The sequence below is a fragment of the Arachis duranensis genome, chromosome 9 (assembly GCF_000817695.3).
Source record: "Arachis duranensis cultivar V14167 chromosome 9, aradu.V14167.gnm2.J7QH, whole genome shotgun sequence".
NCBI classification, from domain to species: domain Eukaryota; kingdom Viridiplantae; phylum Streptophyta; class Magnoliopsida; order Fabales; family Fabaceae; genus Arachis; species Arachis duranensis.
In genome coordinates, this window is record NC_029780.3 from 57,071,855 (window position 1) to 57,084,260 (window position 12,406).

Below are 12,406 nucleotides of genomic sequence, written 5' to 3' on the forward strand. Positions count from 1 at the left end.
CTTTTGTGCCAGTTATAGCGTTGAATGCCCAGTAAGGTCTTCCTTAATAGCGTTCAATGCCAGCTTGTCCACCTCAGATTCGGCCTCAACCTCTGTGGTGATGGCCTTGCACTCTTCTCTTGGGTTTACTTCAGTATTACTAGGAAGAGTGTTAGGAGGAGTCTCAGGGATTTTTTTGCTCAGCTGACCAACTTGTACCTCTAAATTTCTTGTGGAGGACCTTGTTTCGGTTATGAAACTATGAGTGGTCTTAGAGAGGTTGGAGACTATAGTAACTAAGTCAGAAAGGCTCTGGTTAGAAGTCTCATTATGATCCTGAGAAGATGGAAATGGTGGCTTGTTGTTGAACCTATTCTGGGTTCTTCCACCTTGATTATTATTGAAGCCTTGCTGAGGCTTCTGTTGATCCTTCTATGAAAGGTTAGGATGATTCCTCAATGAGGGGTTGTAGGTGGTTTCATAGGGTTTTCCCATGTAATTCACCTCCTCTATCATGGTTGTTCAGGACCATAACCTTCTCCTTCAGAGGAAGCTTCTTGAGTACTGCCAGTTGCAGCTTGCATTCCAGTCAAATGCTGACAGATCATATTGACCTGCTGGGTCAAGATCTTGTTCTGAGCCAATATGGCATTCAAAGTGTCTACTTCAAGAACTCTTTTCTTCTGAGCTACCCCATTATTCACAGGGTTTCTCTTAGAAGTGTACTTGAATTTGTTATTTGCAACCATCTCAATGAGTTCTCTAGCTTCGGCAGGCATTTTCTTGAAATGGAGTGATCCACCTGCAGAGCTGTTCAATGATATTTTAGACATCTCAAACAACCATCATAGAAGATGCCTAGGATAGACCATTCTGAGAGCATGTCAAAAGGACATCTACTAATGAGTTGTTTGTATCTTTCCCAAGCTTCATAGAGGAATTCACCCTCTTTTTGTCTGAAGGTTTGAAATTCTATTCTGATTTTGCTCGTCTTCTGAAGTGGGAAGAACTTGGCCAAGAAAGCATTGACCAATTTTTTCCAAGAGTCTAGGATTTTTTTAAGTTGAGAGTCTAACCATATCTTATCTTTGTGTCTGATCGCAAAGGTAAAGAGCATAAGTCTGTAGACCTTAGGATCCACTCCATTGGTCTTAACAGTGTCACTGATTTGCAAGAACTCAGATAGAAACTGATGTGGATCTTCCAGTAGAAGTCCATAGATTTTGCGATTCTGTTGCATTAGAGAAACTAACTGAGGCTTAAGCTCAAAGTTGTTTGCTCTAATGGCAGGTATGGAGATACTTCTTCCATAGAAATCAAAGGTTAGTATGGTGTAGTCACCAAGAACCTTTCTTGCATCTCCTTCATTATTAGGCTCGGCTGCCATGCTTTTCAGCTTCTTGTTCGAAAATCCTTGTGAGGTTTCCTTCGAAGTGTTGTGCTTTAGCTTGTTGTAGACGCCTCTTTAAGGTCCTCTCAGGTTAAGGATCAAGATTAACGAGAGGTTCTTTATCTCTGTTCCTGCTCATAAACAAGAAAAAGAAAACAAGAAAGAATAAAAATGGGAGCTCTATGTTCAAGAACAGAGGACTCCTTGTGAGATGTGAAGAAGAAAGAAAAGAAGAATGAAAATAAAAGAAGAGAGAAAAAGAATTCGAAAAGAAAGAGATAGAAATTCGAAAATAAAAACTAATTAAATAAAAAAATTTGAAAATTAAATAATGAAATTCGAAAAAGAAGAGAGATAGATAGAGAATATATTTTCAAAAATTAGAAGAGAGAAGAATTAGTTAGGAAATTTTAAAAAAGAAGAAAGAGAAAACAAGTAACTAATTAAGAAAGATTTGAAAACAAGATAAGATAGAACATTTGAAAAGATTTGAATTTAAAATTTAAAATTGAAAAAGATAAGATAGAAATTGAAAAGATTTGAAAAAGATTTGATTTTAAAAATTGAAATTACGAAAGATAAGAAAAGATTTGAAAAAGATAAGATTTTGAAATTTGATTTTTGAAAAAGATTTGTTTTTGAAATTTTAAATTTTAAATTTTAAATTTTAATGAATTTTAACATTTGAATTTCAAATAAGATAAGATAAGATTTTTGAATTTTAAAGAAAGATAAAAAGATAAGATAGTAATTTGAAAAAGATATGATTTTTTAAAAGAATTTATTTTGAAAAAATTTGAATTTGAAATTTAAAAGATAAGATAAGATAATGATTTTGAAATTAAAATTTTAAATCTTTTTGATATTTTTGAAAATTAAAAAAAAAGATAGAAAAGATATTTTTCATTTTTTATTTTTTGAATTAATGAAGAAAGAGAAAAACAAACAAAAGACACAAAACTTAAAATTTTTAGATCTAAAATAATAAGTTTTAAAAAATTTAAGAGAAAAAGACCTAAAGACACCAAACTTAAAAATTTTAAAGATCAAAACAAAATGAAAAACAAGAACAATTTGAAGATCAAGAAGAACACCAAGAACAAACTCAAAAAAATTCAAAGCAATTAAAGAACACACAGAACAAGAACACAATACTCAAACAAAAGATAAAGATTAATAAGAAAACAAAGATTTTTGAAAAAAAATTCATTTTTTTATTTTTTCAAAAAAGAGAAATAAAAGACTAAAACAAAATTACAAACAATACCTTATCTAATCAACAAAATAATCCGTTAGTTTGTTCAAACCCGAACAATTCCCGACAACGGCGCCAAAAACTTGGTGCACGAATTCCCACACTCCATACAACTGAACCAACAAGTGTACTGGGTCGTCCAAGTAATACCTGAGGTGAGCCAAGGTCGATCGCACGAGGATTGTTGACTTGGATCAAACAGTGGTTATCTTGTAAATCTTAGTTAGGCATATAGAAAAGTTGTTTAATTATTTAGACGCATAAAAGTAAAATAAAGATAACGTTACTCAGTAATTGTGAATTCAATGATAAGAAGATGGTTAAGGCTTCAAAGATGCTTTGTTCTTCTAGATCAATACTTTCTTACTGTCTACTTCAACTGTGAATAATTTCTTTTATAGCAGGTTGTATGTGATCAACGCTGGTTTGAGTGGCCACCGATTTTCCTCTAGGCTGAACACCTGGTTTAGTGCGTATCCAGTCTGAATGAGGGTGAAGCTCCTGCAGTTCATCCCCTTGGTGATCTTACTCAAAACGCCACAGACAAAGTCGAATCTTCCGGATTAGAGAATGTTGCACCTTGATTCTAGCCTTTACCACAAAGACCCTAATCTCCCAAACCTCGACTGAACTGATGTATCGAGAAGTCTCCAACGAAGTCGTGGATTAGCCGTCTAAGAGACGTATCCTCAAGCTAGTGGTTCATTGATATCTGATGAATGACACTCCTGAACCCATGTAGAATAGAGATAACTTTTGTTGGTTCAACTCATTCATAAGGTTGAAGAACGAAGGTACATCTTAGAATAGAATCAAATACAGATTGAAAATAGAACAACAGTACTTTTATTAATCCATAAAACTTAGCAGAGCTCCTTACCTTAACCTAGGAGGTTTAGTGACACATGCTCATAGAAGAAATACAAAATGAAACGTAAAAGTGGGCAAGTGTCTAAGTGTCTCCCACGTGCTAGGACTTCCTAGGGGCGTTGAACGCTGGCTAGGGGCCCCCTTTTGGGCGTTGGACGTTGGTCACGTCCTTGTGGGCATTGGACACTAGGATTGGGGTAGATGCCTTCCGTTGAACGCCTGTTTTGGGCCTTCAATTCCGAAGCAAAGTATGGACTATTATATATTTTTGAAAATCCCTGAATGTTAGCTTTCCATATCCGTTGAGAACGCTCCATTTGGATATTTGTAGATCCAAAAACGCTCCTTTGAGTTTACAGAGGTCAGATCCTGACAGCATCTGCAGTGCTTTCTCCGTCTTTGAATCAGACAAAGCTCCAGCTCCGCAATTTCAGCCAGAAAATACCTGAAATTGCATAAAAACACACAAACTCAAAGTAGAATCCAAAAATGTGAATTTTACACTAAAACCTATTAAAACTTTATAAAACTTAACCAAAACATGCTAAAAACTATATGAAAATGATGCCAAAAGGCGTATAAAATATCCGCTCATCAGTTGTTAACAAATTCTATGTAACTCCAATAAATCTCTTCCTTAATGTATTCTTCTTGCTCCATTTTAAATACATGCTGCAACCATTAAGTTAAAAAATGCCTCAGTTGTAGAGTAATACAAAAATTCTGGATTTGGTTCATAAATTATGCCAAAAATCACCTAACCTAATTAAAGTGTTGTTGCAACTTCTCATTCGTAAAATTAATACAGAACTACTCAAAACTAAGAAAAGCTATTTATTAGATACATGGCTAAATACTGCACTGAAAATGCCAAATGAAAGAACTAGCTTACCTATTGAATTTAAAACTTTCAAATCCATAGATATCAAGAACTCCATTGATAGACTTAGAATTTGGCTAATGCATCTCTGCTACCAACAGATGCAACATGATCAAGGGTTCTTGTAATGACCTCCTCAGTTGTTACCATCACACGCTTGATCAGTGCATCTTCTAAGCTCTTAGAATCACACCTGCAATAGAATTACATAAAATGAACTGAACGTTGACAAAATCATAATAAAACATAGTAAAGCGTACGAGATAAACATATGAGTTATGCTAGCAGACACTTGAGAAGTTCAGCAATCGTATTAAGATGGAACCTAGATTTCTTATCCTTGATGACAAAAGAGTTAATATCCTCTCCTTTTGCAAATTTATAGTGAAAAAACAAGGAAGAGAAGAATAAAAGGAGGTACTTGAGAATAGATTTTATTAGAATCAGCGGGTTAGAGTTCCTTCATATAAAGCTTGCCTCTCTGTCTCTGTAATAAAACCCTAAATTATTTTGAGAATAGAATAGATATAATTGCAAGAGAATCAATGTAATCGGAAAGGATGACGGAGCCTACCTGAACCAACGGTGATGAGAAGAAGAGGTAGAAGCGGCAACGACGCTGACAAGCTTCAACGAGCTGCGACAGAAAACGGCGTTGAGAGGGTAGCGAAATTCATCGGCGTGAAAACTGTAAGAGAGAGACTGGGGAACGGGTGTGATGGAGAGATTAGAGAATGGGTGTGATGGAGCTTCGAACAATGGCAGTGCAAGGCTGAATGGCGCTACCGATGAAGGATTTGGAAAAGTGCAGAATTGAACTTGAAGGTGTTGTGAAAAGTGCCATCTCATATGCTTTAAATCGACAACTGAGTCTAGAGGATCTTATGAAGCAAGTTGAGGAAGAGAATATTAAGGTTATCGAATTCTGGAACAGCATCTTCAAAACCACATATCTCAAGACTCTAAAACTCTTTGGAGGTGCAACCAAAGAGGGGTGAAAAATGAATTTTGTATGATATAATATTTTGGTTTTTCTAGTTTTTTAGTAGTAAACTCTAAGTGGTCTTATGCATATTTTGATACAAGTATACTTATTTTCGTGTGAAATGTATGAATACTTAAATTATGATCGTTCCAATATTTTTGGTTCATTATATAAGTATATTTTGTTTAAGGATAATTTTTATTATTTAAAGATTATTGTATTGTATTATTATGTATTTATTTTTATTTTATAATAATTAACTAATTTAATTAAAAATACAAGATTATATATAATTATATATATATATATATATATAAACAGAAATTTAAAAAAAATGAGGGAGAAAAGGCCACACTTATATAGAGTAGCTATAGATATACTATTTGCTACGTTTATAAAGTGATGCAATAGCCTTGAAAAGTGTAGTCTATTCTTTTGAATTCTGATAACTATTAGTGTTGAAAAGCGTAGCCTTTGGTCCTGAACAGCATCACTTAAAAGGCGCACCCTATTCTCAAAAGCCAGAAGCATAGCCTTTGATACAGAAAAGTGTAACCTTTGAGAATAGGCAACACTGGTATAGGCATCCCCCACAAAGCGTCTCCAAAGCCTAAAAAGCTTAGCTGTTGCCTAAGGCATCATTTTTTTTCATTTTTGACTACACTTTTTAAGTGTATCTGAATGGGTGTTTTTCTTGTAATGGATGGGTGAGGAGCGCCGCCGATGAAGGATGGGGGTGTTTTGTGAAATGAAGAGAAGAACAGGAACCAAACTCTTATTTTAATATTATCGACAGAATATTTTAAATTACAGAAAAATTTTCTGTTTGTAATAATTTAATAAAATGCAGCATTTTTTGTTCATTTAAATATAGACAAATTTTCTATCGATAACTATTATCAACAAAAAAACTAATTTTTTCAATAGAATTATCGACAAATTCTTTTTTACGTCTGTAATTTATGTTTATTTATTTTCTTTTATTTTCGACAAAAAATCTCTCACAAAATTTATCTTTATTTCTGTAGAATAAATTCTGTCAGAAATATCTATCTATAATAAATAGTTTTCTTGTAGTGCTCTTCATTTAGTGACGGAGTGCGCGAGACTAATTTTACATGATCATCACATATCCAATCTTGATTTTCGTTACAGATAGTTAATTAGTTCTCCTAATTTTTTTTTTCTAAATGGGTCATAAAAGAAAAAAATAAAAAATTAATAATAACTTTTATTGATGGTCACTTACAGAATGTCAGTAAAATAGATCAAAAACATAAACGGAGATATGACCAACGAATATTTACCAAGGTTCTGACTGTCGATGAAGTATATATATTACCGATGTTGTAATCTTCGATAGTCATAAATTTTCTGGTAATGTATGGATACAAGATTAGATTAGACAAAAGAGTTTTTAAATTTCTTCAAGTCAATACTTAAACAAAGAAGTTTACATCAAATCAACTAATATAAAGTCCCCATAAAATACATTGCCTTTAAAATTACGAAATCTAAAACATTCTAATTATTGTTATGTAATTTTAGATTTGTTTAAATAAGTTTTGGTCTGTATCATTTTTTTAAGTCCATATTAAGATTGAGGTAATACTACCTACCCATTATTTGTCTAAACTTCCAAAAAAGTCAACATAATTTATCCATGAAGAAAAGGAAGATGATACTAAGGGTGTGTGTGGTTGGAGGGAATACAAATGTATTCCCAGAAATTTTGAGATGGGAATATTTTATTCCCATATTTGGTTCAAGGTTTAAAAAATTATTCTTGGGTATGTTTTATTCCAAGGAATTCAATTACCACCAATTTAATTCCCATCCTCCCCATGGTTATCTTTAATTCCAATGGGAATGGAATGTATATCACAATGCAAAAAGACTAAAATGCCCTTCAACTCTAACCCTCTTTCTTTCAGATTTTTCACTCATTTCACAAAAAAAACTAAACCCTAGCAGAGCAACTCCTCCATGAAAATGAAACCCTAGCCAAATTTTCCCCCAAATTCATGGAGGCTCCACCGACGTCGGCGCCCCCTCGCCGCTGATCTAGATTCGCACGACCACCGCTCCTTATTCTAGAAGGAAGATTCACTACCAACTGTTCGCGTTCGTGTTCATCATCACATCTCACCTCTGTTCGTGTTCGCGTTCGTGTTCGTGCTCGCGCTCGCGTCTGGCCTCTCTCCTTCCTCTGAGCTTGGTTGCTCGCGCATCTCTCGCCTCCGTCTCTGCTCGAGTTGTGCTTCCTATTCGTGTCGTCTCCCTCGCCCCTCTCCCTCCTCACATCTTCCTGTTCCTGTTGATCTTTTTCAAGTACAGGTTTGTTCTAGGTTTGAAATATTGGAATTGGAATTGGAATGTGTTTTATTGTTTCAATGAAATTGGAATTGAAACAATTTTCTAGATCTATTTCAATTCGTCTAAACAATTGTTCTAAGTTTGTTCTAGGTTTTTTCAACCTTATATATGATTGTGGATGCAACTCTAAATAACTTTGCCGAATTTGTTTCCAGGCATTGGTAAAGATTGGCTTCACGCTGGATTTTCCTGCATTTTACTTTGCCTGTGCGGAAAGACATCTTCATAGTTTAATTTGTAGTAAATCATCCTGGAGAAGTTGCACATCACATTGACTACTAGTGGTTAAGCCAAAACTATCTCAATTCTCAATGTTTGTTTACACTACTATTATCCATGCCTTAATTTCTGTATGCTCCTTTCTTGGGATAATAAGTTGAAAATGCTTTATTAGTCAGATGGAGAAAGAAATAATGCAATGGAGAAAGAAATTTATTTAGTCCTTGTTTGATTTCTTTCAACTGCATAGTAGGCCTCTCATCTATGCAAGATTGTCATTTAGAAGGCCATGCTCAAATGTTTCTCTTTGATTATTCTCAGAGCTTTGATCAAAGTAAAAGTGGGAAGTTTAGACCGGATGTCTTCATATCACTTTGTATATTCTTACAATCAGCAAGGTATATATATATTTAGAGAAAAGCCAGAAAGCAATATTTTTCACGCAATTTTTATTTGACCTAGTGTTGAACTTTCATTTCACTGATAAGGATCTTTTATTATGTCTTTCAGGAATCTGTTTAATTCATTTGATACTACAAAACAAGGAAGAATTACTCTTGATCTGAACCAGTTTGTATATTGTAGTAAGTACACACTTTATTTTGATATGTTCTACTTCCTTTTCAGCTTCCAATTGTAGAATATGATTCAACTGAGAGGACGTATTCTGAAGATGATTCATGTATGCTGCACTTTGTAAAATTTCTCAAATGCATTTCTATAGCCAAGTTAACTTTGTCCTGCATACGCTGAGATAATCATTTTTGAGGTTTAGATATTTCTCCCATTTTGAGGGCGTGGCTTGCAACCAAGAAGGTCTTGTAGTGAATATCTCACTGCAAGGAAAGGGTCTCTCTGGAAGCATACCTGCTGCCATTTCTAGTCTTAAGAGCTTGACTGGTCTCTATCTTCACTTCAACTCTCTCAGTGGAATTTTACCCAAGGAGATTTCCTCCTTGACTCACCTCACTGACTTGTATCTCAATGTCAATTCTCTCTCTGGTGATATCCCTCGTCAGATTGCCAACCTCTCTAATCTTCAAGGCAGGTTGCTAACTTCTCTTTACTATTTATTATTATTATTATTTTTTTTGTTCTTCTTCATTGCATGCTTATCAGTCATCACATCTCAGATTCGTCAAACTGCTGAATACTTTAGTGACTTAACAGTGCTTTTGGATTTAAGTTCTGAGAATGGAAAAATTTGGTGGTCCAATTTTGACAATAAGACAAGAGTTCTTGAACTTGCCAACTTTTATTCTCTGCATGTTCAATTTTGTGAAATGAGTATTTTGAGTAGCTGTAAAACAGCTTCAAGATTTTGATCAGGTTAATCTTCTTACACATGCTAGAATAGTGGAATCTGAATTACATATGATCTACTCATAGCATTGGGTTTAGTAGGTATCACAAGAATGCAGTTCATGAGTTGTGTGAAGATGTTCTTATTTCATTTTGTTAGCTTAATATATTTTTTTTGAATTCCATTGTATTTAGATTTTGGAAAATATAAAGTGGTAATTCTTACCTTTATTCTTTTCACATTTTAGCCTACTATAGTAATCATTATATAGAATAAATAAATAGTAAAGTCTTCTAACTAAATATTTTAATATTTTAAGATTTGGATTATTTAACATGCGAAATATTTCTGAGGTTGTACTTTGTGGAGTTTAAATATTTTACCAATGTGATGGCCACATTTTTACATGTATTCATGATTCTAAGTAAGGGAATTGAATATCAGGCTCCTTATTCATATAAATACCTTAATTTTTTATGATACTACAGACAGACCCTTATTAAAAAATGTATATAAAACATCACAAATGTAGGTGCTGGGATAATTTAATGCTCGATCACCAATTTTGTTTTTCTTCTGTTCATTATTCCAACAAATATTTTTTTCCAGTTTTCTACTTGAACAGATGTTCTCTGTTCATGTACATGATGTTCTGTCCATGCTCCATATTTCATGATTTGATTTGTCAAAATGTGATTTGTTTTATGTTGAAGCTTACATTTGCAGCAACATAAAAACTTCTTTTTCATACATTCCATGTTTTATGATTCTGTTTTGTCAAGTTGTAACTTGTCTATTGTTGGGACTTTACTTATATTTGGAGCAACACGGAAATGTCTTTTTCATATGTTCTTATCTTTGGGGTAAGAATTAAATAAATTAACAGTATTTCCCAGGTTATTCATTTTGTTATCAGCACCAATTTATGTTAGAATGACATGAGATTTCTGAGTGAGTTTTGCCGATCAATGCTCATGTATTATATTGTTTACATTGGTAAAGCTAGTCTATAATCAAGTGTTTTCATAGACTTCCTCTCCTCCCTCTTTCCGCAGGATCATAGTGTTTACATAGAATAAATAAATAGTTAAGTCTTCTAGCTAAATATTTTATTTTATTTTATTTTATTTTGCAGAATGGATCCCAAACAGAAGATGAAAGTTATTGCCTGCTTGATTTTACATTTCGAATTAATGAATGACCTTATAGTTAAGTTGTTGATGATTTGCTATATTTTGATTATATTGCAATTGAAAAAAAAGAAAAGAAAATGGAATGATAGTTATAGTAGGCAAGTAATAAGAGATGTTAGTGTTGATAGGATTATTTATTTTAGTGATCTAGCATGTATAGAAAACACAAGAATAGATAGATGTGCCTTTCATGCATTGTATAACATGCTTAAAAGGGTTGGAAGGTTAGAACCAAGTAGGAATATGGGTGTGGAAGAAATGGTTGCCATGTTTTTACATATTATAGCACATGACGTCAAAATTAGAGTAATAAAGAGACAATTTGTGAGATCTGAAGAAACAATTAGTAGGAGGTTTAATGATGTATTGCTTGCTATTTTGAGATGTCATAATCTCTTATTGAAGAAACCTCAACCATTTAGCCAGGATAGAATGGATGAACGATGGAAATGGTTTAAGGTAATTTATTTTGCTAATGTTATTAAATCTCATATGGTTGGTGTTCTTTAGGATTGAGTTAATTGATCTTTTTTTCAGATTTTATAATTGCCTAGGAGCCTTAGATGTACCCATATCAAGGTCAATATCCTTGAGGCTGATAAGCCTAGATATCAAAACAGAAAAGGTGACATAACAACCAATGTGCTTGGAGTGGTTGCTCCCGATATGCAATTTATCTACGTACTGGCGGGTTGGGAGGGTTCATCTGCGGATTCTAGGGTATTGCGAGATGCACTATTTCGCAATGGGTTTAGTGTTCCCCAAGGTATTTTATTGAGACTTTAATATGTTATCAAAGTAACCATTTGATCTTTCATTAATTTTGTTCAATTGTGTATGTCACACTAGGTCATTATTACTTATGTGATGCTGGATATATGAATTATGAAGGATTTTTGGCACCTTATAGAGGACAAAAATATCATTTGAGTGAGTTTAATCCACATAATCAACCTAGTACAGCTCAAGAGTTTTTTAATATGAAACACTCATAAGCTAGGAGTGTCATTGAAAGGGTATTTGGAGTCTTGAAAGCAAGATGGGAAATTTTAAGGGAAAGATCATTTTATCCTATTAAGACTCAAGGAAGAATTATAACTGCTTGTTGCCTTTTGCATAATCATATTAGAAGAGTGATGGTTGTGGATCCTATTGATGAGATAGAAGATCAAAATATACTTGGAGTAGATGGTGAGACGATCCACCATATTGAAACGAGTGATGCTTGGGGTAGATGGAGAGATCAACTTGCACAAGAAATGTGGAACCAATGGAGGAGAAGACATCACGCTCGATAATTGTAATAATTTTTCTATGTATGAGGCTGTCTGTCGTAACATTGATTTCATTTTGTTGATGTGTTTGTGTTTTTTTATAAGAGTTGTGCATGTATGCTTATTAGTGCTAGTAATTTTTCACTGTTGAGACTTCTTTGTAACTTTCATTTGGATAATAGTAATGTTTTCTTAGTAAATTTAATTGTGATAATGTTAATTTTAATTAAAGATATTTGTTATTAGGGGTATTTTAGCAAATTTGAAAAAACTAGAATCGATAATAATTTTAATTAAATATATTTTTATTAAGGGTATTTTAGTAAATTTTTTATTAGAAGTATTTTTGTAAATTCAAAATGTAAAAAAAGTAATAATTTTAATTAAACATATTGTTATTAAGTGAAATTTAGAATCAATAATAATTTAACTAAATATATTTGATATTGGGGGTATTTTAGTAAATTTAAAAAATTAGAATCAATAATAATTTTAGTTAAACATATTTGATACCAGGGGTATTTAAGTAAATTTAAAAAAATTGGAATCAATAATAATTTTAGTTGAATATATTTGACATTAGGAATATTTTAGTAATTTAAAAAAAATTTAGAATCACTAATAATTTTATTTGAACATATTTGATATTAAGGGTATTTTAGTAAATTTAAAAAAATTAGAA

General features: G+C 32.9%; 1 protein-coding gene and 1 non-coding gene across 2 annotated transcripts; both read left to right on the forward strand.

Moving 5' to 3' along the window:
- The first annotated feature begins 855 nt into the window (after positions 1-855).
- On the forward strand, positions 856-964 carry LOC127741926 (small nucleolar RNA R71). The gene has a single exon (XR_008003114.1). It is a non-coding gene; the product is annotated as a small nucleolar RNA R71 (small nucleolar RNA).
- Positions 965-10,693: 9,729 nt separating this feature from the next.
- Positions 10,694-11,748, forward strand: LOC127741559 (uncharacterized). Its single transcript, XM_052254285.1, has 4 exons — positions 10,694-10,909; positions 11,030-11,216; positions 11,300-11,420; positions 11,580-11,748. Exons 1-4 carry the CDS (start codon positions 10,694-10,696, stop codon positions 11,746-11,748), a joined length of 693 nt encoding a protein of 230 aa, XP_052110245.1.
- The last annotated feature ends 658 nt before the right edge of the window (positions 11,749-12,406 follow it).

Bases quoted from the DNA above. Each gene is read 5' to 3' on its own strand.
- LOC127741559 (XM_052254285.1), top strand. From the start codon at position 10,694: ATGGGTGTGGAAGAAATGGTTGCCATGTTTTTACATATTATAGCACAT. The intron at 11,217-11,299 runs GTATTTTATTGA...ATGTCACACTAG, and splicing joins TGGGTTTAGTGTTCCCCAAG to GTCATTATTACTTATGTGAT. The intron at 11,421-11,579 runs GTTTTTTAATAT...TAATCATATTAG, and splicing joins CAACCTAGTACAGCTCAAGA to AAGAGTGATGGTTGTGGATC.